At 41.0% G+C, this 22,821-nt stretch overlaps 1 protein-coding gene across 1 annotated transcript in view; it reads right to left on the bottom strand.

Moving 5' to 3' along the window:
* Window positions 1-22,821, bottom strand: part of LOC111141777 (early B-cell factor 4) — a 56,961-nt gene that overhangs the window by 23,331 nt on the left and 10,809 nt on the right. Inside the window, exons 3-6 of the mRNA XM_022494584.1 lie at window positions 22,584-22,647; window positions 22,424-22,479; window positions 20,753-20,826; window positions 19,712-19,780 (exon numbers count right to left, since the gene is read on the bottom strand). Coding sequence (XP_022350292.1) covers window positions 19,712-19,780; window positions 20,753-20,826; window positions 22,424-22,479; window positions 22,584-22,647 — 263 coding nt within the window. The remainder of the gene's footprint in view (window positions 1-19,711; window positions 19,781-20,752; window positions 20,827-22,423; window positions 22,480-22,583; window positions 22,648-22,821) is intronic.

Below are 22,821 nucleotides of genomic sequence, written 5' to 3'. Positions count from 1 at the left end.
GGGACGCCTGGGTGGCTCAGTTGGTTAAGCAGCTGCCTTCGGCTCAGGTCATGATCCCAGCGTCCTGGGATCGAGTCCCACATCGGGCTCCTTGCTCATCGGGGAGCCTGCTTCTCCCTCTGTCCACATGAAGGTAATCATTAATTCCTTCTTTTTGCCTGGGAACTTACACTCCTTGGAGCCCTGACACATCTGTCCCTATTTCACAGTAACAGATGCATATTCTCTTAACTGAAGTCAAAGAACTATAGTTCAGTGTCGTATTTTAAACTAAAGGCACATCTATTGATGCCTAGCCAAGCACTGGTTGGTAGGCTGGGCTATCTCTACTATTGCTAGAAAACTAAAACCATATAAAAAGGTTCACTATTGGGACGCCTGGGTGGCTCAGTTGGTTGAGCAGCTGCCTTCGGCTCGGGTCGTGGTCCCAGCGTCCTGAGATCAAGTCCCACATCGGGCTCCTTGCTCATCGGGGAGCCTGCTTCTCCCTCTGCCTCTGCCTGCCATTCTGTCTGCCTGTGCTTGCTCTCTCTCCCTCTCTCTCTCTGACAAATAAATAAAATCTTTAAAAAAAATGACAGAATTGGAGGAAGACATAGATAATTCAACAATAATTGAAGACTCTTATGCCCTACTTTCAATAACAGAACTACTAGGCAGAAGATCAACAGGGGAATAGGAGACTTGAATAACCCTCCTTATTCCCACTTATACAATAAATGAGCTACATTTCACATGATACTTTCAAGACTTAGCATTGTAAAGATTTCATTTCCACCTAGGTTAATCTGAATTAAACACAATCTCAGTAAATATGACACACAATCAACAGAGTGGAAGGCAACTTACAGAATGGGAGAAAATATCTGCAAATCACATATCTGAAAAATAGTTAATATCCAGAATATATAAAGAACTCCTAAAACTCAATAACAACAAAAACCAAATAACCCAGTGACAAAAACACATAAATGACTTTATAGAGATTTCTTCAAAGATGATGTAGAAATGGCCAATAAGGCATCTTTTGAAAGATGCTTAACATCACTTATCATTAGAGAAATGCAAATCAAAACAATGAGATACTGAGGCACCTGGCTAGCTCAGTTAGTAGAGCATGTGACTCTTGATCTTGGAGTTGTGAGTTTGAACCCCACGTTGGTTGTAGAGATTATTTAAAATAAAAAATATTAAAAAAAAGACAATAAGATATCATCTCACACCCATTAGGATGGCTACTATAAAACAAGAGTGTTCGTGAGGAAGTGGAGAAATTAGAACACTTGTCCGCTCTTGATGAAATGGTAGAATGGTGCACCTGTTATGGAAAACAGTATGAGGATCCTTAAAAAATTTAAAAAAGAACTGTCATATGATCCAGCAATAGCATTTATGGTTATATATCCAAAGGGTAAGGTCTCAAAGAGATATTTTCACACATATTTATAGCAGCATTATTTATGATAGCCAAAAGATAGAAGCACCCAAATGTTCACTGATGGATGAATGTGGTATGTATGTAAAACAGAACACTATCCAGCCTTAAAAAGGAAGGAAATCCTGTCATATGCTACAACATGGATGAAGCTTGAGAAGAGTATGTTAAGTGAAGCAGGCCAGTTGCAAAAAGACATACTGTATGATTCCACTTATATGGGGTATGTAAAGTAGCCAAATTTGGAGAAACAGAAAGTAGAATCGTGGCTACCAGGACTGGGAGAGGAGAAAATGGGAGTTGCTGCTTGATGGATACAGAGTTTCAGTTTTGCAGAAAGAAAAAGTTCTGGAAGCTTGTTGCCCAACAATGAGAATATATTTAACACTACTGAACTGTATGTTTTAGAATGATAAAGATAGTAAATTTTGTTAGGTGTTTTTTTTTTTTTTTAACCACAACTTAAAAAATGATATCAGTAAGTAATTTTTTATGACCTAGACAATCTGACTATACAGTTAATATAAAAAATAATTAAGGACAGTTGGGGGGACACCTGGGTGGCTCAGTCGGTTAAGTATCCAACTTTTGATTTTAGCTCAGGTCACGATCTCAGGGTTGTTAGATCAAGCTCCATCTCAAGTTCATGCTCGGCACAGAGTCTGCTTGATTTTTTACCTCTGCCCCCACTACTTCCCCCCAACTTGTGCTCTCTCTCTCTCAAAAGAAAAAAAAAAAAGAATAAAAGAATAGTTGAGAAAATTCTAAAACATAAGAGTAATTCAGAGAAGCACTAGATCTGTTACTAAAAAGTGTTATAAATATTCAAAAATTAAAAAGCATTGTACTCCCACATAAATAAATAGACAGAATAATGATATAGGATGGAAAGTCCAGAAATGCAAATAATTGCATTTAGAATACAACATGGGTGATATTTACAATTGGTAGGGGAAAGATGGATTATTCAATAATTGTTGGGACAACAGGAGCTATCAGAAAAAAATATAGGTGGACGCATATTTCTTTTTTTTTTTAAAGATTTTATTTATTTATTTGAGAGAGAGAGAGAGAGAGAGAGCGAGCAAGAAAGAGAGCACAAGCTGGCGGGAAAGGCAGAGGGAGAGGGAGAAGCAGGCTTCCCACTGAGCAGGGGACCTGTGACAAAGGCAGATGCTTAACTGACTGAGCCACTCAGGTGTCTTAGGTGAACCCATACTTCCTAACTTTAACCAGAGTAAATTCCGAATGGATGATTTCCTCTTCCAGTATTATGGTAGACTACATATCTTTAAAGTGCCTTCCTGGGGCACCTGGCTGACTCAGTCAGTTAAGTGTCCAACTCTTGATCTCAGCTTAGGTGATCTCAAGGTTATGAGTTCAAGTGCTGCACTGGGCTCCACAATGGGCATGGAGTTTACTTAAATAATAAGTAAATGAATAAATAAATAAATAAAGTGCCTTCCCAATATGACCACATCCTGAAGTTTTAGCCAAAAGTAAGGAAAATCCAAGGATTTAAAAAAAAAAAAAAAGAGAGAGAAACCAAAAACAAGAAGTTGAAATCTAAGTGGGAGCTATGAACTATGAGCTAGCACAAATATTAGGGTTGTACTGGTGTCAAATGGCAATACGAACACACTGGGATGGAGAATAGGGACCACTTCAGATGAGGTCCCTGAATCCTCTGAAGATCCTAGAAAGGTCTCAGTTTGGTAGCACTGCCTCCTCCTGGTAGAATCAAACAAATCCTTCCAGAGGAAAGCATAGCCTGTTCTAGTTCTGATGTGATTCAACCAAATGTGAGCTAAAATAAGATAAAATAATCACTACCACAATAATAACAACAAAAACATCAAAGAAAGAAACAAGCCATCACAAATAAGAGTCAGCAGAAGTAATGAACAATAGCTATAAAACCCAAGGACTTCTGATACTGGAATTATCAAGTACTGAATGTAAAATAACCACAAACATTTTAAAGAAACAAAAAGTTAATTTAAAAAATTAGTAAGCACCAAGAGACACCCCCCCAAGTAACCAGACATATTTGAAAAAGAACTAAATAAAACTTTTAGAAATGGAAAATAAAATCACTGAAATTAGTAGCTCATTGGATAAATTAAACAATAGTTTAGATACAGCTAAAGGGAATTAGTGAGTGAGGAGATGAATAAAAAAGAATTACCCAGGATGCAGTACAAAGAGAAAAAGAGGACAGACATACACAATTGTTTAGGATATGTGGAGGATAGGATTAAAGGTCTAAATTGGAGTCTCATTTAAAGTGCCATAAGGAGAAAATAGGACGAAACCAAAGAAGGAGATGGACCATATTAGACTCTTAATTGCAGGAAACAAACTGAGGGTTGCTGGAGTGGAGGGGGTTGAGAGGGATGGGGTGGCTGGGTGATGGACACTGGGGAGGGTATGTGCTATGGTGAGTGCTGTGAATTGTGTAAGACTGATGAATCACAGACCTGTAACCCTGAAACAAATAATTCATTATATGTTAATTAAAAAAATGAAAGTACAGTTAGATATTTATAAAAAGTGCCATAAGGAGAAAAGAGAGAATACAACCAAGATGTAACATTAGGCAAAGGCTGAGCAATTTCTAGAAGTGATGAAAGATATAAATCCATAGAAACAAGAAGATCAACAAACTCTAAGCAGGATAAAAAAAATTCACAACGAGGCACATTAAAGTAAACTGAAGAACTCCAAAGACAAAGAGAAGGGGAGCCTGGGCTGGCTCAGTGGGTTAAAGCCTCTGCCTTTGGCTCAGGTCATGATCCCAGGGTCCTGGGATCAAGTCCCACATTAGGCTCTCTGCTCCGTGGGGAGCCTGCTTTTTCCTCTCCTTCTCTCTGCCTGCCTGTCTGCCTACTTGTGATCTCTGTCTGTCAAATAAATAAATAAAAATCTTAAAAAAATACATAAATCTTAAAAAAACAAAAAACAAAGAGAAGCTCTTCTATACAGACAGAGAGAAAAGAAAATTTGCTGGCAAAAGAATGACAGTTATGCTGCACTCTTCAACAGCAACAGTGGAAACATTTTCAAAGTGCTAAGTAAAAAACTAACTATCAATATAGAATTAGGTTCCCCGGAAAGCCACCTTTCAAGAAAGACAGTGATATAAAGACACTGATAGTAAAATAAAAGTGAGCATGGTGTTTACCACCACAGACCTTCATTAAATTAGGAACCTCTAAAAGATGTACTTCAGAAGGAGAGAAAGGGACCCCAGAGATAGTTATAAGATACAAGGAAAAAAAAAAAAGATAAGCAAAAACAAAACAAAAAAACCCACAAAAAACAAAACCCTGATAAATCTAAAGAAAAAAAATTCATGCATAATTAAAAATAATAATGTGTGGAATTTTTTTAAAAGATTTTATTTATTTATTTGACAGAGATCACAAGCAGGCAGAGAGACAGGCAGAGGAGAGGAGGATGCAGGCTCCCTGCTGAGCAGAGAGCCTGATGTGGGGCTTGATCCCAGGACCCTGAGACCATGACCTGAGCTGAAGGCAGAGGCTTAACCCACTGAGCCACTCAGGCGCCCCAATGTGTGGAATTTTAAAAGAATTAAAATTCTGGACCACATGTCTTATAAATAGGGCAAGGGTAATGGAACTGTCTAAGATCAGTGGTGAGTTGGTAAATATTTAACAATAATTTCCGGGTGGGGGAACCCATGATTATAACGTTTGTTGATTTCCATAACTATATATGTTCCCTCCATGACTGATTTCAAGCTACCAGTGTGATGTCATTGAATATGGAGTTGAGAAGAGATACTAATAATTAGCTCTTGTGAACTGATATGAGCCAGCTCCAGCACACCACTATCCAAGATTCCAATATTAGGAAAGAAATTAAGACTTTGTTAAGAATACATACTAAATTTCAAGGGTAATAACTAAAAGAATGGAAATTAAGTGAATAAAGTTCTAAATCAGTAGAGGGAAAAATGCATAAGAAACACATACACTACATCAAACAAAATTCTCAATTTTTGTATATAGTAAGAAAGGAAAACAAAGAAACATAGAAGAGGTGGAACAAATAAAAAGCACAAAGTAAGATAGTTGAAATAAATCAATAATCTCAATAAAGAAAATGTACTAAATTTGTCAGTTAAAAAATAGACTGGATTTAAAAAATAAATCCGGGGCACCTGGGTGGCTCAGTTGGTTAGGTGATTGCCTTTGGCTCAGGTCATGATCCTGGAGTCCAGGGATCGAGTCCTGAATCTGGCTCCCAGCTCCATGGGGAGTCTGCTTCTCCTTCTGACCTTCTCCCCTTTCATGCTCTCCCTCACTCGCTCTCTTTCAAATAAATAAATAAAATAAAATAAAAAAAATCCAGCAATACGCTGTTAAAAGAGAAATACTTGAACCATAAGGACACATAATGGTTGAAAATAAAGGATGAATAAACGTATATGATCCAAATAGAACCAAAAGTAAGTTAAGAGAGTCTGTAAATAGTATTAGATAAAATGAACTTTAAAGCAAAATATATATTAGAAATAAAGGACCAATAAATGCCAATAAAAAGTTCAACCCAGAAAAAAGTTGTAAGATTCTAAAACTTCTCCACACTCAATAAAATAGTCACCAATATATATATTATTAATTACATATTGTATATATTAATCTTCCACATAAACTTTTGGACTATCTTTGTGGGTTCCATCAATTTTTGATATTACTATATATAAATATTGATATATATATATATACACACACACATATATATAAAATTGAAAGATAAAGATAAGCTGAAAATTCAAGTGAAGATTATAATCTCAGCTCTCAATTTTTAATAGGTCAAGCAGAAAAAGATAAATAAAGACAGATCTGGACGATACAGTTAACAATCTTTTTTTTTTTTTTTAAGATTTTATTTACTTATTTGACACACACAAAGAGAGAGAGGGAACACGAGCAGGGATTGCCACAGAGAGAAAGGGAGACACAAACTCTCCACCAAATAGGGAGCCCAACGTGGGGTTTGATCCCAGGACCCCAGGACCATGACCTGAGGCAAAGGCAGACACCCAATCAACTGAGCCACTCACCACTCAATCTTGATTTAGGGGGACCTGTGGCTCAGGCAGTTAAGCATCTGCCTTCAGCTCAGGTCATGATCCCAGGGTCCTGGGATGGAGCCCTGGGTTGGGATCCCTGCCCAGTGGGGAGTCTGTGTCTCCCTCTCCCTCCCCCCACTCGTGCTCTCTCTCACTCACTCTCTCTCTCAAACAAATAAATAAGATCTTTAAAAAGTATTGATTAAATGGACATATATACAAAGTGTTAGACTTATTAGACACACGATTATGTTAGAAATTAATAACAAAAATAAATTTTAAAATACCGCGTTTGGGAATTAAAAACCATACTTCTGCTTCAGCTTCTAACCAGGATGGAGTAATAGAGACCACATTTACCTATGGCCTAAAAATAAAACAAACAAGACAAAATGTACAAAACATTTTTCAAGGTAATAGACATCAGATAACAAAAGACAGTGATCTCCAAAAGATGGGAAATAAATGAGGTGAACATAACAAATGTCTCACTATTGCTTTGAGAGTTTCCAGACCACAGCACAGGAGGGGGAACTAAGGCAGAGCTAGGAGACCCCAGAATTGAGGAGATGCACTGAAGAGTCCCAAGGTAGCTAGACTTCATAGGACAGAGCCTCATAGAGGAGAGAAGTACATAGAAAAACCAGAAACTTGTGAAGGGTCCCCCTTGAGTATTTAGTAGAGTACTGATCAGTGTGTGCATATGAAGAAACTACTCAAGACCAAGGAAAGAACTACCCAAAAGGAATACAGAGAACAGTCCTGGTGCTCGCATAGAGATGGGAATAGTGCCTGTTTCTACTCAAAAAGACTCAAAGAGATCAAACTGTTCACAAGTAACTTAACTGCATCCTAGAACAAAGCTCAAGAAGATTTATGGGAATACAAAAATATCCAAAGCCCAAGAAGGAAAAATTCATAATGTCTGGCATCTAATTACAGACTGCCAGGCATGCCAAGATGCAAAAAAATAAGGCCCATAATGAGAATAATCAATCAATTAAAATAGAATAGACACAGATATTAGAATTAGCAGAAAAAGTCATTAAAAGTAATTACAACAGAATTGGGTAAATTAAAAAATTTAAGCAGAGATGTGGAAGATATAAAAAAATATACAAATCAAACTTGTAGAGATGAAAACTACAACATTTAAGATAAAAAATATATTGGAAGGGATTAACAATGGATGAAACAGGACCGAAGAAAGGATTAGTGAACTTAAGGCATGGCAGTAGAAACTATCCAAAATGAAAAACAAAACGAAACAAAATCCTCTAAAATGAAATGTAAAGTGAGCTGCAGGACAACCTCAAGCAGTTTAGCATTTGTAATTGGAGTAATCGGTGTTCCCAAAGGAGTGGAGAGGGGGATGGTGTACAGAAAAATACTTGAGAAAAAAATGGCAAAAAACTGTCCAAAACGGGGCACCTGGGTGTTTCAGTTGGTTAACCCATCTGCCTTTGGCTCAAGTCATGATCCTAGGGTCCTCGGATCAAGCCCCACATTGGGCTTCCTGCTCAGTGGGAAGTCTGCTGCTCCCTCTCCTTTGCCCTGTCCCCTGTTCACACTGTCTCTCAAATAAATAAATAAAAATCTTTTAAAAAAGCCTTTCCAAGTATAATGAAAACTGTAGTCTCATAGATCCAAAAAGATCAATAGCTCCAAACACATGAAATATGAAGAAAAACTATACCAAGGCATATCATAATTAAGTTGTTAAAAATGAATAATAAAGAGGGGCACCTAGGTAGCTCAGTAGGTTGGGCATCCAACTCTTGATTTTGCCTCTGGTCATAATCTCAGGGTTTTGGGATTGGGCCTTGTTTTTGTCTCTGTGCTCAGCACAGAGTCTGCTTGTCCCTCTCCCTCTGCTCCCCCACTCACTCTCTCTATCTCTAAAGTAAATAAATACAGTCTTTTTTTTTTTAGCTTTTTTAAAAAAGATTTTATTTATTTATTTGACAGAGAGAGACAGATCATAAGCAGGCAGAGAGAGAGAGGGGGAAGCAGGCTCCCGGCTGAGCAGAGAGCCCCATGTGGGGCTCAATCCCAGGACCCTGAGATCATGACCTGAGCCAAAGGCAGAGGCTTTAACCCACTAAGCCACTCAGGCGCCCCAAATAAATACAATCTTTAAAAAATGAATAATAAAGAGAAAAATATTAAAAGCAGCCAGAGATAAAAGACATGTTTATGCACAGAGAAACAAAGACAATGATGGTACCAGATTTTTCATGAGTAATGGAAAAGAGAAGACAGTGGAACAACACCTTAACAACAAAAGTCAACCTTGAATTCCATACCCAGTTAAAATACAAACAAATATTAAAGGATGCCCTTCAGATATAAGAAAAATGGAAATCTGGGTCTACATAAAAGAATGAAGAGCAGTAGAAATGGTAACTACATAGGTAAATGTATATTTTTCATATTTTTAAAATTTCTAAAAATAATTATTTAAACAAAAATATCCATGTATTATGGATTTTTATATCATATAAAAACAGAATTCTTGAGATGCCTGGATGGCTCAGTCACTGAGCATCTGCCTTTGGCTGAGATCATGATCCCAGGTCCTGGGATTGCGCCCCGCATCGGACTTGCTGGTCAGCGGGAGGCCTGCTTTTCCCTCTCCCTCTGCCCCTGTTTGTGTTCACTCTCTTGCTGTATCTCTCTCTGTCAAATAAATAAATAAAATCTTTAAAAAAATAGAATTCATGACAAGAATAGCATACTACACATGAAGTAATATAATTAAAAGTAGACTACACTAACCTAAAGGTGTGTACTTTAAGCCCTAAAGCAATCACTAAAGTAACAAAATAGTTTGGCTAATAAGCCAACAAAGGAAATAAATGAAATAATTAAAAAACAACTGAATAATCTAGAATCTGTAGTGATGTCACCATTCTCAGTTCTGATATTGGCAAACTATGTCTTCTCTTTTTTTTCTGATCAGTCTGGCTATAGGTTTAATCATTTTATTGATCTTAAAGGAACAGCTTTTGGTTTCATTGATTTTCTCTATTGTTTATCTGTTTCCTGTTTATCTGTTTATCTGTTTCCTATTTTGACATTTTTTAGTTCCTTTCTTCTGCTTACTTTTGATTTAATTTCATCTCCTTTATCAGGTTTCCTTGAATGAAAGCTGAGGTCATTGATTTAAGATTTTTTAGCTATGACATAAAAAGCATAATACATAAAAGAAAAAATTTATAAACTGGACTTCATGAAAATTAAAAAACTTGTATTCTTCAAATAACACTGTTAGGAATGAAAAGACAAGTCACTGGGAAAAAATTTTTGTAAAATAGATATCGAACTTGTATCCACAATATATAAAGAACTCCTACAACTCAGTAATAAGAAAACAACCCAATATAAAGGGGGATGATGGTGGAATATTTGAGCAGATATTTCTTCAAAGAAAATATATGGATGGCAAATAAGCACATGAAAAGGTGTTCAACATTGTTAGTCATTAGGGATGTACAAATTAAAAATCACAATGAGATACCACCACATACTAAAAGATAGACTATTCTCATGCTGATGAGAATGCAGAGGAACTACAACTCTTATACACTGCTGGTGGGAATGTAAAATGGCACAACCACTTTGGAAATCAGTTAGGTAATTACTGATAAAGTTAAACATACTTTTACCATATGATCCAACCATTCTACTCCAAGGATTTTACTTAAGAAAAATGAATATGTTTGTCCATAAAAACACTTGTACATAAGTGTTCGTAAAGCTTTTATTAATAATAGTTATAAACTGGAAACAACCCAAATGTCTATCAAGAGATGATGGCACACACACAAAAACTGTTATATTCATACAATGGAAAACCACTCAGGAATAAAAATAAATGAGCTATTGATACATGCAAAAACGTGGATGAAACACACAAAAAAAGATTACGCTGAGTGAGAACACCTAGACCAAAGAAAAGCACACACTGTATAATTTCATTTATATAAAAATTTAAAAAAGGAAAACCAACCTATATTGACAGAAAGCAGAGAAATTGTTGCCCGAGGGTAGAAGTAAGGGGAGAGAGGGAGAGATTCCAAGGGGGCATGAGGAAACTTTTAGGGATGAAGGATATGTTCACTATTTTAATTGTGGTGATGGTTTCTTCAGTATATACATATGTCAAAACTTTTCAAATTGTATACTTTATGTGCATTTTTAAAAAGATTTTATTTATTTATTTGACAGAGATCACAAGTGGGCAGAGAGGCAAGCAGAGAGTGAGAGGGGGAAGCAGGCTCTCCGCTGAGCAGAGAGCCCGATGCAGGGCTTGATCCCACGACCCTGGGATCATGACCTGAGCCGAAGGAAGGCAGAGGCTTAACCCACTGAGCCACCCTGGCGCCCGCTTTATGTCCATTTTTTTTTAAAGATTTTATTTATCCACTTGACAGAGAGAGATCACAAGTAGACGGAGAGGCAGGCAGAGAGAGAGAGAGAGAGAGGGAAGCAGGCTCCCTGCCGAGCAGAGAGCCCGATGTGGGACTCGATCCCAGGACCCTGAGATCATGACCTGAGCAGAAGGCAGCGGCCCAACCCACTGAGCCACCCAGGCGCCCCCACTTTATGTCCATTTTATTGCATACTGATTACACCTCATAAAGTTAATTGAAAAATGAAGAATAAGGAAACACAACACTAAATATCCCGTGCATTGAAAAAGAAGTCATAACAGAAATTTAACAATCCTTGAAACTGAGTGGTAATAAAAATGTGAGATGTGAGAAGGTGAGATGCAGGAAAAGTAGTATTTTAAGGAAATATGACAGACTTAAATGATTGTATTAGTAAGGAAGAAGGTAAGCAGTTAATGAGCTAAGTATCTAACTCAAGAAATTAGGAAAGAACAAAATAAATCCAATGAATGAAGAAGGGAGAAAATAAAGATAAATGCAGAATTAATGTAATGCAAAGCAAACACACATTAGAAAAAGATTGATAAAACTTTAACTCTGTTTATATATATATATATATTTTTTTTTTAAAGATTTATTTATTCATTTGAGAGATAAAGAGAGAGCATAAGTAGGAAGGGCAGAGGGAGAAGGGCAAAAAGCCTCAAGCAGATCCCATGTTGAGTGTGGAGCCTAATGTGGGGCTCCATCTCATGACCCTGACATCATGACCTGAGCCAAAACCAAGAGGCAGACACTTAACCAATTATGCCACTCAGGTGCCCCGAAAACTGTTTTTAGAAGACGAATAAAAGTGACAAATTGCTGGCAAAACTTACCAAGGAGAAAGATATGCTGCAAACAATATCAGGAATGGAAAAAGTTCATAACTAAAAATACAACAGAGATCAAAAAATAAGAGAACATTACGGACAACTTTATGGAAATAAATTTGAATAAATAACTTTGGTACAATGTACAAATTCCTTAAAAAATATAACTCACCAAAACAGAGTAAAAAAGAAACAGAAGGCCTGAATTGTCCATGACCATTAAAAAAAAAAAAATGAGTCAACTGTTTAAAAATTCTCTCCTTTTCATCCCTGAAAACTCAAGGCAAATTATAACAAATTTTCAAGGAACAGATCATACAAGGAATAGATATATTCAAACTCATACAAATTCATCCAGCAAATAGTAAAAGGAAGAACATTCCCCTTTTAATTATTTGAGGCTGGTATATCACTAACTGTCAAACTCATACCTGGACATTATAAGACAATCACAAGCCAAACACTATTGAACATAAATGCAAAAACTCTAAAAATATTATTAACAGTGCAAATCCTGCAGCATATAGAGAATATAGTAAACCATTATCAAGTTAGGTTTATACCAGGAGTAATTCAGGATTAGGAAAACCATTAATGAAATTCACTACATTAATAGTTTGAAGGAGAAAGGCTATCAACTCAATACATACAGAGAAAAGCAACATGTAACCTTCAGTATCCATTCATGATTTAAAAACCCCCAAAACAAAAATTGGTTACCAAACTTTTTTAACCTGATAGAGTATAGCTACCAAATGGCTACAGTTAACCATGTTTTAAATGGTGAAACATTGGAAACATTTTCTTTAAAATCAAACACAAGACAAGAATGCCATTGCCACTGCTTATATTCAATGCTGTACTTGAAGTCAGAGCAATAAAATAAGGAAAAAAAAGGGGGTGTGTGTCTGCATGACTCAGTCCATTAAGGGTCTACCTTCAGCTCAGGTCATGATCTCAGGGTCCCGGGATTAAGCCCCATGTCAGGCTTCCTGCTTAGTGGGAAGCCTGCTTCTCCCTCTCCCTCTGCCTTTCCTGCCAGCTCATGCTCTCTTTCTCACTCTCTCTCTCTCAAATAAATAAAATATTGAAAAAAAAAGGATTGGACAGGAAAAAAAGTTATGGTTTGCATAAGATGGCCATCTATACAGAAAAAGCAAAACAAATATAAAGACAAAGATTCACATGCAAATATCAATTGCATTTCTGTACACTATCAAGTTAGAAAATATAACAAAAGATATAATTTGCAATTGCAACAAAATATAAATATAAACATAAATAAGCTGCCCATACACCTGAAAGGCTCATTCTCTCTTCAGATCCTTCCTCAAATTCCACCTTCAATTTGGCCTCCTGTGATCACTTTACTTAAAAATCACATTTGCCTAATCCTCAAATTCCTGACCAGTTTTATTTTTCTCTAGTTTTTCCACATATCACATTCTGACATACTTAGAATTACTGTTGTTGCCTATCTCCCCTGTGTCTTCTCCCTCCAGGAGAACAGATATTTTTGTCTGCTTTATTTACTCTAGTATTCTTAGATCCTAGAGCAATGTCTTGTACATAGTAAATGCTCAATAAATATTTATTTAATGCATGAATTAAATGAAACAAAGTTAAGTGCATGTGGCCTTTACTGAGAAAATTATAAACTTTACCGAAAGCACTAGAGAAAATATACATAAGTAGAGAGACAAACCATATTCATGGATAGGAAGACTCAGTGTAGCATAAAGATGTGAATTCTTTTCCAAAGTAATGTATAAGTTAACTGTAATATTAAGCAAAGCCCCCAAAAAGATGTGTGTGTGTGTGTGTGTGTGTGTGTGTGTGTGTGTGTGTGTGTAATTTTATAAGTGGACTCTAAAACTTATATGGAAACACAAAAGGTCCAAAAAATGCAATACTCTCCTCAAGAACAAGAGAGGATAGGAGACTTGTCCTACACACTTGTTTATATCATTATTATAAAGCTATTGGGGTGCCTGGGTGGTTTAGTGGGTTAAAGCCTCTCCCTTCAGCTCGGGTCATGATCTCTGCTCAGCGGGGGGCCTTCTTCCTCCTCTCTCTCCACCTGCCTCTCTGTCTACTTGTGACCTCTGTCTGTCAAATAAATAGATGAAATCTTTGAGGGAAAAAAAAAGCTATAGTGATTATAACAAGGTGATGTTGGCACAGGGATTATCAAATAAATCAAAGGAACATAAGAAATAGTCTAGAACCAGACCCACGAGTAGAAGGAAATCTGATTTAGAATAAATATAGTACTACAGTTCAGTAGGAATGGGTGAGCTACTTAATAAATGATACTACAATAATTAGTGATTCATGAGTAAAAATAATTACACTGATTCCTTAATTTATACCACACCCCAAAATTAGTTCCACATGGATTATAAACCTAAATGTAAAATGAAAAACTGTAAAACCTTTAGAAGAAAATATAGAAGAATATGTTAATGACTCGGAATAGGGAAAGATTTCTTAAATAAAGCACAGAGTAAAAACCATGAGGGAAATACTGGTAAGTTCAACTACATTGTGATACTTGAAATATACTTTCCTGACAAAGGATCAGTACCTAGGATTTATGAAGATCCATTTAAATCAATATAAATCCTCCAAACAATTCAGAAAGAAAAATGGGCAAAAGACTAGCATACACTTAGGGGCGCCTGGGTGGCTCAGTGGGCTAAAGCCTCTGCCTTTGGCTCAGGTCATGATCCAGGGTCCTGGAATCAAGACCCACATCGGGCTCTCTGCTCAGCGGGGAGCCTGCTTCCTCCTCTCTCTCTCTGCCTGCCTCTCTGCCTACTTATGATCTCTGTCAAATAAATAAATAAAATCTTAAAAAAAAAAAAGACTAGCATATACTTAGTAGGAGAAGTAAGGCAAATACTAACAAACAAACAAAAAAAAGATGCTCAACCTACATTAATAATCAAGAAAATGCAAATTAAGGTGCCCACAAAAGTCCCTGTGTGGCCACTAGACTGTCAAACATTAAGAAGTTCGACATTAGAAAGGGCTGGTGAGGAGGTGGAGCCACAGGAACTCAGTCAGTCTAGATGGGAGCATTGCTCAGGACAACCATCTTGGAAATGGTCTGACATTGATTCCTAACGTTAATCATGGGCACACCTTATGACCTGGCAGTTCCAGTGTTAGTTTTACATCCTAAACACACACTTGTACCTGTTCAAACCATGAGAGACAGACAAGAATGTTCAGGGCAGTTTTGCTTATAATAGCAAAAACAAAGTACAACCAACTATAAATATAGCAACACAGAAAAATCTTAAAAATATAATGCTGAATTGAAAAAGAGCATTTTAGAAGACTACTACAACATAATATCCTTTTTATAAAGTTAAAAACAAGCTCGACCAGACATAGTGTTTACAATATGTCGTAAATTATTTTTTAGAGTTGTGTGTGAACACAGAGCTCAATTTACTGATTATCTTTAGGAGAGGGGTAGGCAATGGTATGAGATGGTGAAGGAATATAGAGAGGGCTTCAGTAATATTTTTAATGTTCTAATTTTAAGTTTGTTGGTCAGTTCACAGGTGTACAATAATTATTAATGCTTCTCAATTTCCATTTTGTTGTATTTTTCTTTTGTATGTATGATATGAGACATAACAACTTATATATTTTTTCAAATGGACCAAATACTTAAGTGTAAACAATGAAACCATAAAAGGACCAGAAGAAACCACAGGATAAAGTTCTAAAAATAATTTTGGTGTGAGAGAGGCCTTTCTAAATAGGACAAAAATCGAGAGTACTTAAAAGATTGAGAGGTTGGGCAAGTTTCACTCTAAGAAAAGTTACAAGATAACAATCAACTAGAAAAAAAATTTTTGCAACTCATGTAAAGGGCTAATTTCCTTAATATATACTTCTACAAATCAGTAACAAAAGCCAGTCCTTCATAGAAAAAGAAGCAAAGGAAACAAAAGAGTTCCAAGAAAAGGAAAAACAAATAGAATTTAGGTACCTAAAAGCATGCTCAACCTTACAGTAAGAGAAATGAAATTCACCAGGATACCACAGTTCACTTCGATGATGGAAAAAGACAAAAAAGTATGGCGACCACTGCTTGTTGCAGTCATTTCTCAACCCCAAGGTCACTTGCCTTCACTCTGAAGATTTTCCTGCTGCATCACTATATATACTCTTGAACAATGATCCTGTCATAATTTGTGGTAATTTCAGTATGAACATAGATAGAGAATTCTTCCAAAACATTGTCCTCTGCATTCCGCGAGCATCTTTCCTCCACTGACCTCGTGTTTACCTTCCCTTAGCTACATCTTACCGATGCAATCTCCCCGAATAAGTCTACCTACAGACAACCCATGGTCTAACCATCCATCCTCTAACATCCAGCTCAACCCCTTTCTGGTACCACAACTTCAAAAATTGTTTGGCCCCATCAGAACCTACATTCCATTCATCCGGCCTTTTCTTCAATCTCCCATATCCTTCTCCCTATCCCTTAAATTTCTTGTTCCATTTTTGCAAACACCGTTTGCACATGCTTTTTACTCTCCTGCCCTCTCATGTCTCCTTGTACTCACCTGGCAAACCCTGATCTCTGCATACACATAGCCACTCACCTGTCCCGCACCTGTACTCTACCACTGCTCAGCATGGCTGGAGAAATTTCTCACTTCAAATTCATGACCCCAAACCTCAGGCAGGCCCTTAGTGCTGCTTGGCAATCACACAACATTTCCATGGTCCACTCAATATCCTGGACACCTGTTTTTGGCCCTAGTGTCTCCTTCACCATCTCCATGCTCAACTGTTGACCTGGCTTCCCATTTCATTGAGAAAACAAAGCAATCAGGAAATGGCATCTGCAAGCTCCCACATTGGGTGTCCTGATTTGCCCCCTTCTGGGCCCAGGCTCCCTGACTTCCTTGCTCTGTCCGTGGGTAGCTGTCTACACTCCCAGCTAAACTAGTCCTCCACCAGTGCATTGGATCCCATGCCCTTCGCTGGCTACAGGACATGGCTCCAGCAGTTTTCCTCTCCTGCATCATCATTCCCCTCTTTCCCACTGGTTTTTCTCATCAGCATATGAAGAAGCTGTTTTTCTGGGCCTTACACTGTGCTCTTGTCCCCATTTATTTCTCTGATCCCTTTAGAGCAGAACTCCCAGAGTTCCTCTGTTCACTGCCTCCAGTCTCTCTTCTGTTCTCAGACAGCCTCCTACCAGACTTCTGCCCCTCCACTCTACTGAAATAGCTATTGTTGAGGTCACCATTGTCCCCCTCATTGCTAAATGTGATGGTCAAATTAGTCTTTTTATCATCTCCATGAGAACCATTTGTTGAAGTTGACTGTTTCCTCCTTTTTGGAATAGTTTCTTACCTGGACTTCTAGAACACTCCAATCCTCTGATTCCCCTTTTGCCTCCCTGGCCACTCCTTCTTGTTCTCCTTCACTGGCTCCATATCTCCATGGCTTCTAAACACTGAACAGCCCAGGATTCAGTTCTTGGACCTCATCTGTTTTCATTCAGCATTCATTCCCTTGATGATTTCATTCATTCAGATTTAGATCTGCAGCCTGAACCTTTCCCTCGAGATCTGTACTTATGTTTTCACCTGCTTTTAATCCCCCGCACCCCGGATGTTTGCTAAGCATCTCAACACCAAACTCCTGATCTTCCTTGCTCCCAAACCTGCTTGTTCTGAAATCTCTTTCTCCTCAGTAAATAGGAACTCTGTCCTTCTAGGTTGATCAGGTCGGACACCTGGGATATCTCTGACTCCCCCTCCTTCTCTGTCACTTTGTCTCTCCTTCCATAACAAATCTTGTTAGTTCTGTCCACAAAATATATTCAATCACCTCCTGCCACCACCTCCTAACACCCCCTCTTTAACAGCCTCTACTTTCTCTCACCTGAATAACTGTGCTGGCTTCCTAATTCACCTCTGTGCTTCCATCCTTGCCTCCTACAGGTCATCGGCAACACACGAGCTAGAGTGATCTTGCTAAAATATAAATCAGGTCATTTCATTCTTCTCAAACACCCCCCTGCCACCCCTGGCTTCCATGCCACTCAGAACAAAAGCCAAACTCCCTATAATGGTCTATATGCAACTTACATGGCCCTGTCTGCATGTCTTGCCTTCCTCTAACCCTTCTGTTGGTTTCCTGACACCATCTCCTCCTACAGTCCCCCTCACGCCAGTCACCTGAGCTTTCTTACTGTTCCTTAAACACACCAGGTCCACTCCAGCCAAGAACATTCTTCCCCTGGGTTCAAACATGGCTCACTCCCTTCCTTCCTTCAGGTCTTGGCTCAGATGCCATCTTTTTAGGGAGGCTCTCTGTAAACATTCTAAAATTGCACGCCCCCCCTTCCTGGGCACTTCAGATCCTTCCTGATGCTTGCCTTTTCTCCTTAGCTGTTACCACCATCTAACAGAATCTACGTTTCATTCATTCCATTCACGTCCATCTCCCCTACTAGATTGTTAAGCCCATAAACACAAGCCTTTTGTCTTGGTTTTGGTCAATGTTTAATCCACAGAATATAGAAGAGACCCTGGCATGGGGTGAATATTAAAAAAAAATTTTGTTGAAAGAATAACAACATCTCTAATCGCCCAGAGTGTGGACAACAGGCATTCTCAAAACTGCTGGTACCAATACCAACTGGTGTAATCTCCACAGAGGGCAAAATGACAGTAACTATTAAAATTACAAACGCACATCTCCTCTGACCCAGGAATTCTGCTGCTATAATATCCTTCTTATGAACGCACCTATGTGCAAAGTGACACAGGGACAAAGTAAGTCACTGCAGTATATTTGATCTCTGAAAAGGAACAAAAACGGCCAAAGCATCCAGCAATGGCAGACGACTAAAAGAAATTATAGTTCATCCATACCGTGGAATATTTTGCAGTAGCAAAAAAGAGGAAAGAGACTTTCTGTGTCCTGATATAACCTCCCAGATAGGCACGTTTCTTAGAGAAAAGGAAAGGTGCTGAAAGGTACATTTTGGACGCCAGCAATTTTAGAAACATAAAAGGAAAGGTACGAAAAGAATATGTATTTTCTTGTCTATGGGCAGACAATGTCAAGAAAGATGGCCAAGAAACTGCTAACAAAGGCTGCTTATCTGGAGGGCAATGGATGGATGAGATGCCGAGGTGGCAGCCTTTTTGCTTTAAACTCTTTTAAACTTGAATTTTTGCTCCTGTGAATGTGCTATTAGAAGGAGAATACAGCAGGGTTTATGTTCTGATATGGCGTGATCTCTAAGACATATTGTTACAAATTTTTAAAAAACGAAATGGTACAAAAGTCCCTGGTACATAAGGGTGGGGTCTTCTTTTGTACCTTTTGAATTTTGTACCTTACCTATGCATTTGTTCTTCAAAGAGAAAAAATAATTTTAAAGAAGTCATGGTGGGAGAATGCATTTTACACCCATCACCTTGACAGTCCTGTGACTGACATGCGCCAAGTATGTCCCCACTTTTCAATGGAAGGAAACGGAAGTGCAGAGAAGTCAAGGCAAGCGGCGAGAGGTGGAGGTGGACCCGGGACTAGAGCCGGGCTTCCCCTGCCTTTCCCATGTCAGCCCGTCCGTCTTCCCAGCCGTTCTCCCAGCTGCTCTCTGGGCCTGATTCATCTCCTTCCCGCCCCGCCCTCACCCCAGGCCCTGGCCCTCCGGCTTTCTTCCCCAGGGAGCAGAACTCCTAAGCCCAGCCCCAGGAAGTCTACCACCAGAGGCTTCCTGTAGAGGCCAGGGGTGCAGCTTCCTTGTGTCTGGTAGTTTCTCTCTGCTTACAACCACCAATGGGGGGCGGTGCGTGTGCCCCTGTGCTCTGCGCCCTGGTCTCCCGGGGGCCTCCTTCCCAGCACCTACCTGTCAATAATGACCGGATCAGAAGGCGTCTCATTCCGGTTGCCACAGCTCTTCCGGTCACAGCACCGGCTGGAGGAAGAGGAGTGAGAAGGTGTGTCTGTGTGCGCATGCGTGTGCGCAAGCGTGTGCACACGTGCTTCCGGTTGAAGGTGCTGCCTCCTGTCTCTGAGTATGGAATCCCTGTCTGGGGGCCTCACTTCCAGGAGCCTTCGGGAGAAGGGTCCTTCACCGGGACCTAGAGAGCCAGGTTGGCCAGGAGACCCTTGTCCCAAAGGCATGCTACTCCTGGAGGATTCAGTAAAGGCAGGCTGCAGGCCATCTCCAGGGTCTCTCTCACATAGCAAAGGGCTCGGATTTTAGCACGCAGCGCAGGATTTACCAGAAAGTGAACCCACCTATGTAACCAGCATCCAGTCAAGAAAGACCGCGCAATCAGTGCCACAGAAGCCTCCCCACGCCCCTTCCTTGTCACTACTAATCCCAAGGGCAGCCAGGGTCCCAACCAGATTTTTGAACACTGTTCTCTTTTCTATTCAGGAGGAACTGCTTTTCAGGACCCCGTGTGAGGGGCGTCTCCTGGGGAGACCTTATCTAGAAATGCCAAGCTCTGGGGGTAATGGGGAAGGGAAGCCAAGAGCTGTGTCCGCCCCACCCCCACCTCCCCTAGGGAGCACCCTGAGGCTCACCCAGGAGGCAGCAAAGTTTCCTCTCTCTAGCTTCTAAGCTAATCCGGGAGGCCCAGCCCTGCCCCCCTCCTCAGCAAGCCTCCCCTGAGCTTTATTAGTTAAGCTTTCCAGTGGTGGCAGGAGGCCTGTCTTACAAAAACACTTGGAGAAGCCACATAAACAGGCCAGGCTAATGGGGCCTCAAGGATCCTCTCTTCAGCCAGCACTGTGCTCAAGGGCCTCCTTCCTCCCGCATTGCCTCCCCCCATCTGGCTTCCCGAGGGAGCTTCGAGGAGCCAGGCTGTGTCGGCAGTGGTTGGGGCAGGGCCCGGTGGGGACCCAGAGACAAAGTTGCAAGTGTCCCAAACCTTCTCACCTGCACATGATCTCATGGGTGAGCAGCACGCGGCACATTTCGGGGTTCTTGTCTTGCCCCTCATAGATGATTGCCTGGGGGAGAGGAGGAATGCACAGACTCAAGAGGAAGGAGGTTGTTCTCAAGTCCAAGTGCAGGGGAGAGATGGGCCCTTCTCCCAGGGAAGATCCTGCCCTCCAACTTGCTCTGGGGCGCCCAAGAAAGCAGAGCAGGAGCTGGGACCAGGCTCCCCAAACCAGGAGCCCCAACCGGGGCTGTGGTGGGCAAGGGTGGCATGAGGTGGGTCTATAGATTCTGTTTGTCCACAGGCAGCTTTTTCCAGAGCCAGCTCTGTTTGGGGCTGGGGAGGTCCCCAGACCAAAAGGTCGGGCTGTTGGTGCGGTAGACACACTCCTATCTCCACTGTTCCCATGGCCCTAGGTGATCTCTGCCTCCTGCTCGCAAGCACTGTTCCTCTGGGCTCTCCCCACCAGTCTCGCTCCCCATCCCAGGCCAGTGTGTCTCCTTTGTGCTATTGGATCAGCCTCCCCACCAGCTCCCTGGCCTCTACTCTGCCCCGCAGCAAGGAGGGAGCTCCCTAAACTGTAGCTCCAGTTTCCCACTTTATGTCCCCCTGTGCCTCCAGGCCATCCCTCATTGGTGGGGTCCCTCTCTCTCTCCAGACCTCCTCCCACCCGTTCCACACTTATCTCCACACAGTCCCAATGACCGCTGCCTCATTTGCCTCCCAGACCACAGTGGCCACAGGCTTTCTAGAAAGAAACCATTTCTTCCCCTGCCCTGAGATTGGGTGGAGGCTGCTAGAAGACTGTTGGAAAGCCCGTCTCCACCTTGCATTCCGGGCCACTAATGGGCCCATTTGTGACCCAGCCCTGCTCCTTTCCAGCACGCATGACTTCTCTGAAACGCCCTTACATTTGGGACCCTGTCTTGGGCAGGATCCATCAGGATTTACTCAGATTTCAATTTCCCCAAGCTCCTTATGCTGGCCTCTCAGCCTCCTGTGACCTTCTAGACCAGCAAGCACCAAAGGTCTGCAGTAGAAATTCTGGGGCCCCACCCAGTCCCCCTTTAGTGGACCAGGGCTGGTCCATCCCCCAGCTGTGGTTAGTGGAGGCTGGTGAGGGCTTTCTCTTGAGAACTGCTCTCAGCAGATAGGAGTTGCCTAGCTTGGAAATGTCTGGAAGGTTACTCTCCCCATGGGAGTGGTTCCCAGACAACCACTGACTGATACAGGGTACAGAATCCTGGCCTCCTTGCCTCAAGGGGGCATGATTCTGTTGCCATTCCTTCTCTAGAGCTCCCTGGGGATCAGGCTGAGACTAGACTCCAGCTGGAACCACATCCTGGCTGAGCCCTGCTCAGCCTTTTCTGTCCTGCTTCCCTCCCTTGCCTTCTCCTGAAAGGTTCACTCCTGCTTCTCAATAAAGCACACACACCTGCATGCCCGTCTAGTTTGGCCTTGTAGGGGAGGTCACCTAAGACAGGGCCTTTGTACAAACATTGTCTTTTTCCAGATTGGAGGGCGAGGCCACACAGCCTCCTGCCACAGGAGCTGGACCAGTGGGGATGAGGAGCAAGGGGGAGGTGGGGCCAGGGGTGAGGGTGCTCACTCAGATGGGGTCCAAGAGGGAGGCAAGACGGGCCTAAACGTCCCCTGGACGGGCTCACCTGCTTGGACATGGAGTCAATGAGGCGCACATAGAGATCCTGCTCTGTCCGAAGTCCTAAGGGTGGGGAGGTGAAGAGGGCTTGCTGTGGCCTCTAGTGATTGAACCACACTCAACACCCTCCCCACCAGGAGCCACAGGAAGGAGTGAGCCTTACTCACCATTGTTATACACCAGCCGGAGGCGATAGTGGATCCCATTGTTGGTCTTTTCAGCCCCAGGTTCCTGCAGCACCAAGATGGGGATGCTCAGCTTTCCCCTGGCTCCTCCAGTCTCCCCTCAGCACCTTCTGCCTAATCCCACCCTTCCTCCCTCCCTTCCATCCAACCCACCCCCCCCCCCTCCCCCCCCCCCCCCCATGGTCCATCCGTCTACCCTATGGGAGGGGGTTCCCCGAAC

Source organism: Enhydra lutris, unplaced genomic scaffold (assembly GCF_002288905.1).
Source record: "Enhydra lutris kenyoni isolate GAN:26980312 unplaced genomic scaffold, ASM228890v2 scaffoldscaffold6, whole genome shotgun sequence".
Lineage (NCBI taxonomy): Eukaryota > Metazoa > Chordata > Mammalia > Carnivora > Mustelidae > Enhydra > Enhydra lutris.
This window is presented reverse-complemented; position numbering and strand designations above follow the sequence as displayed.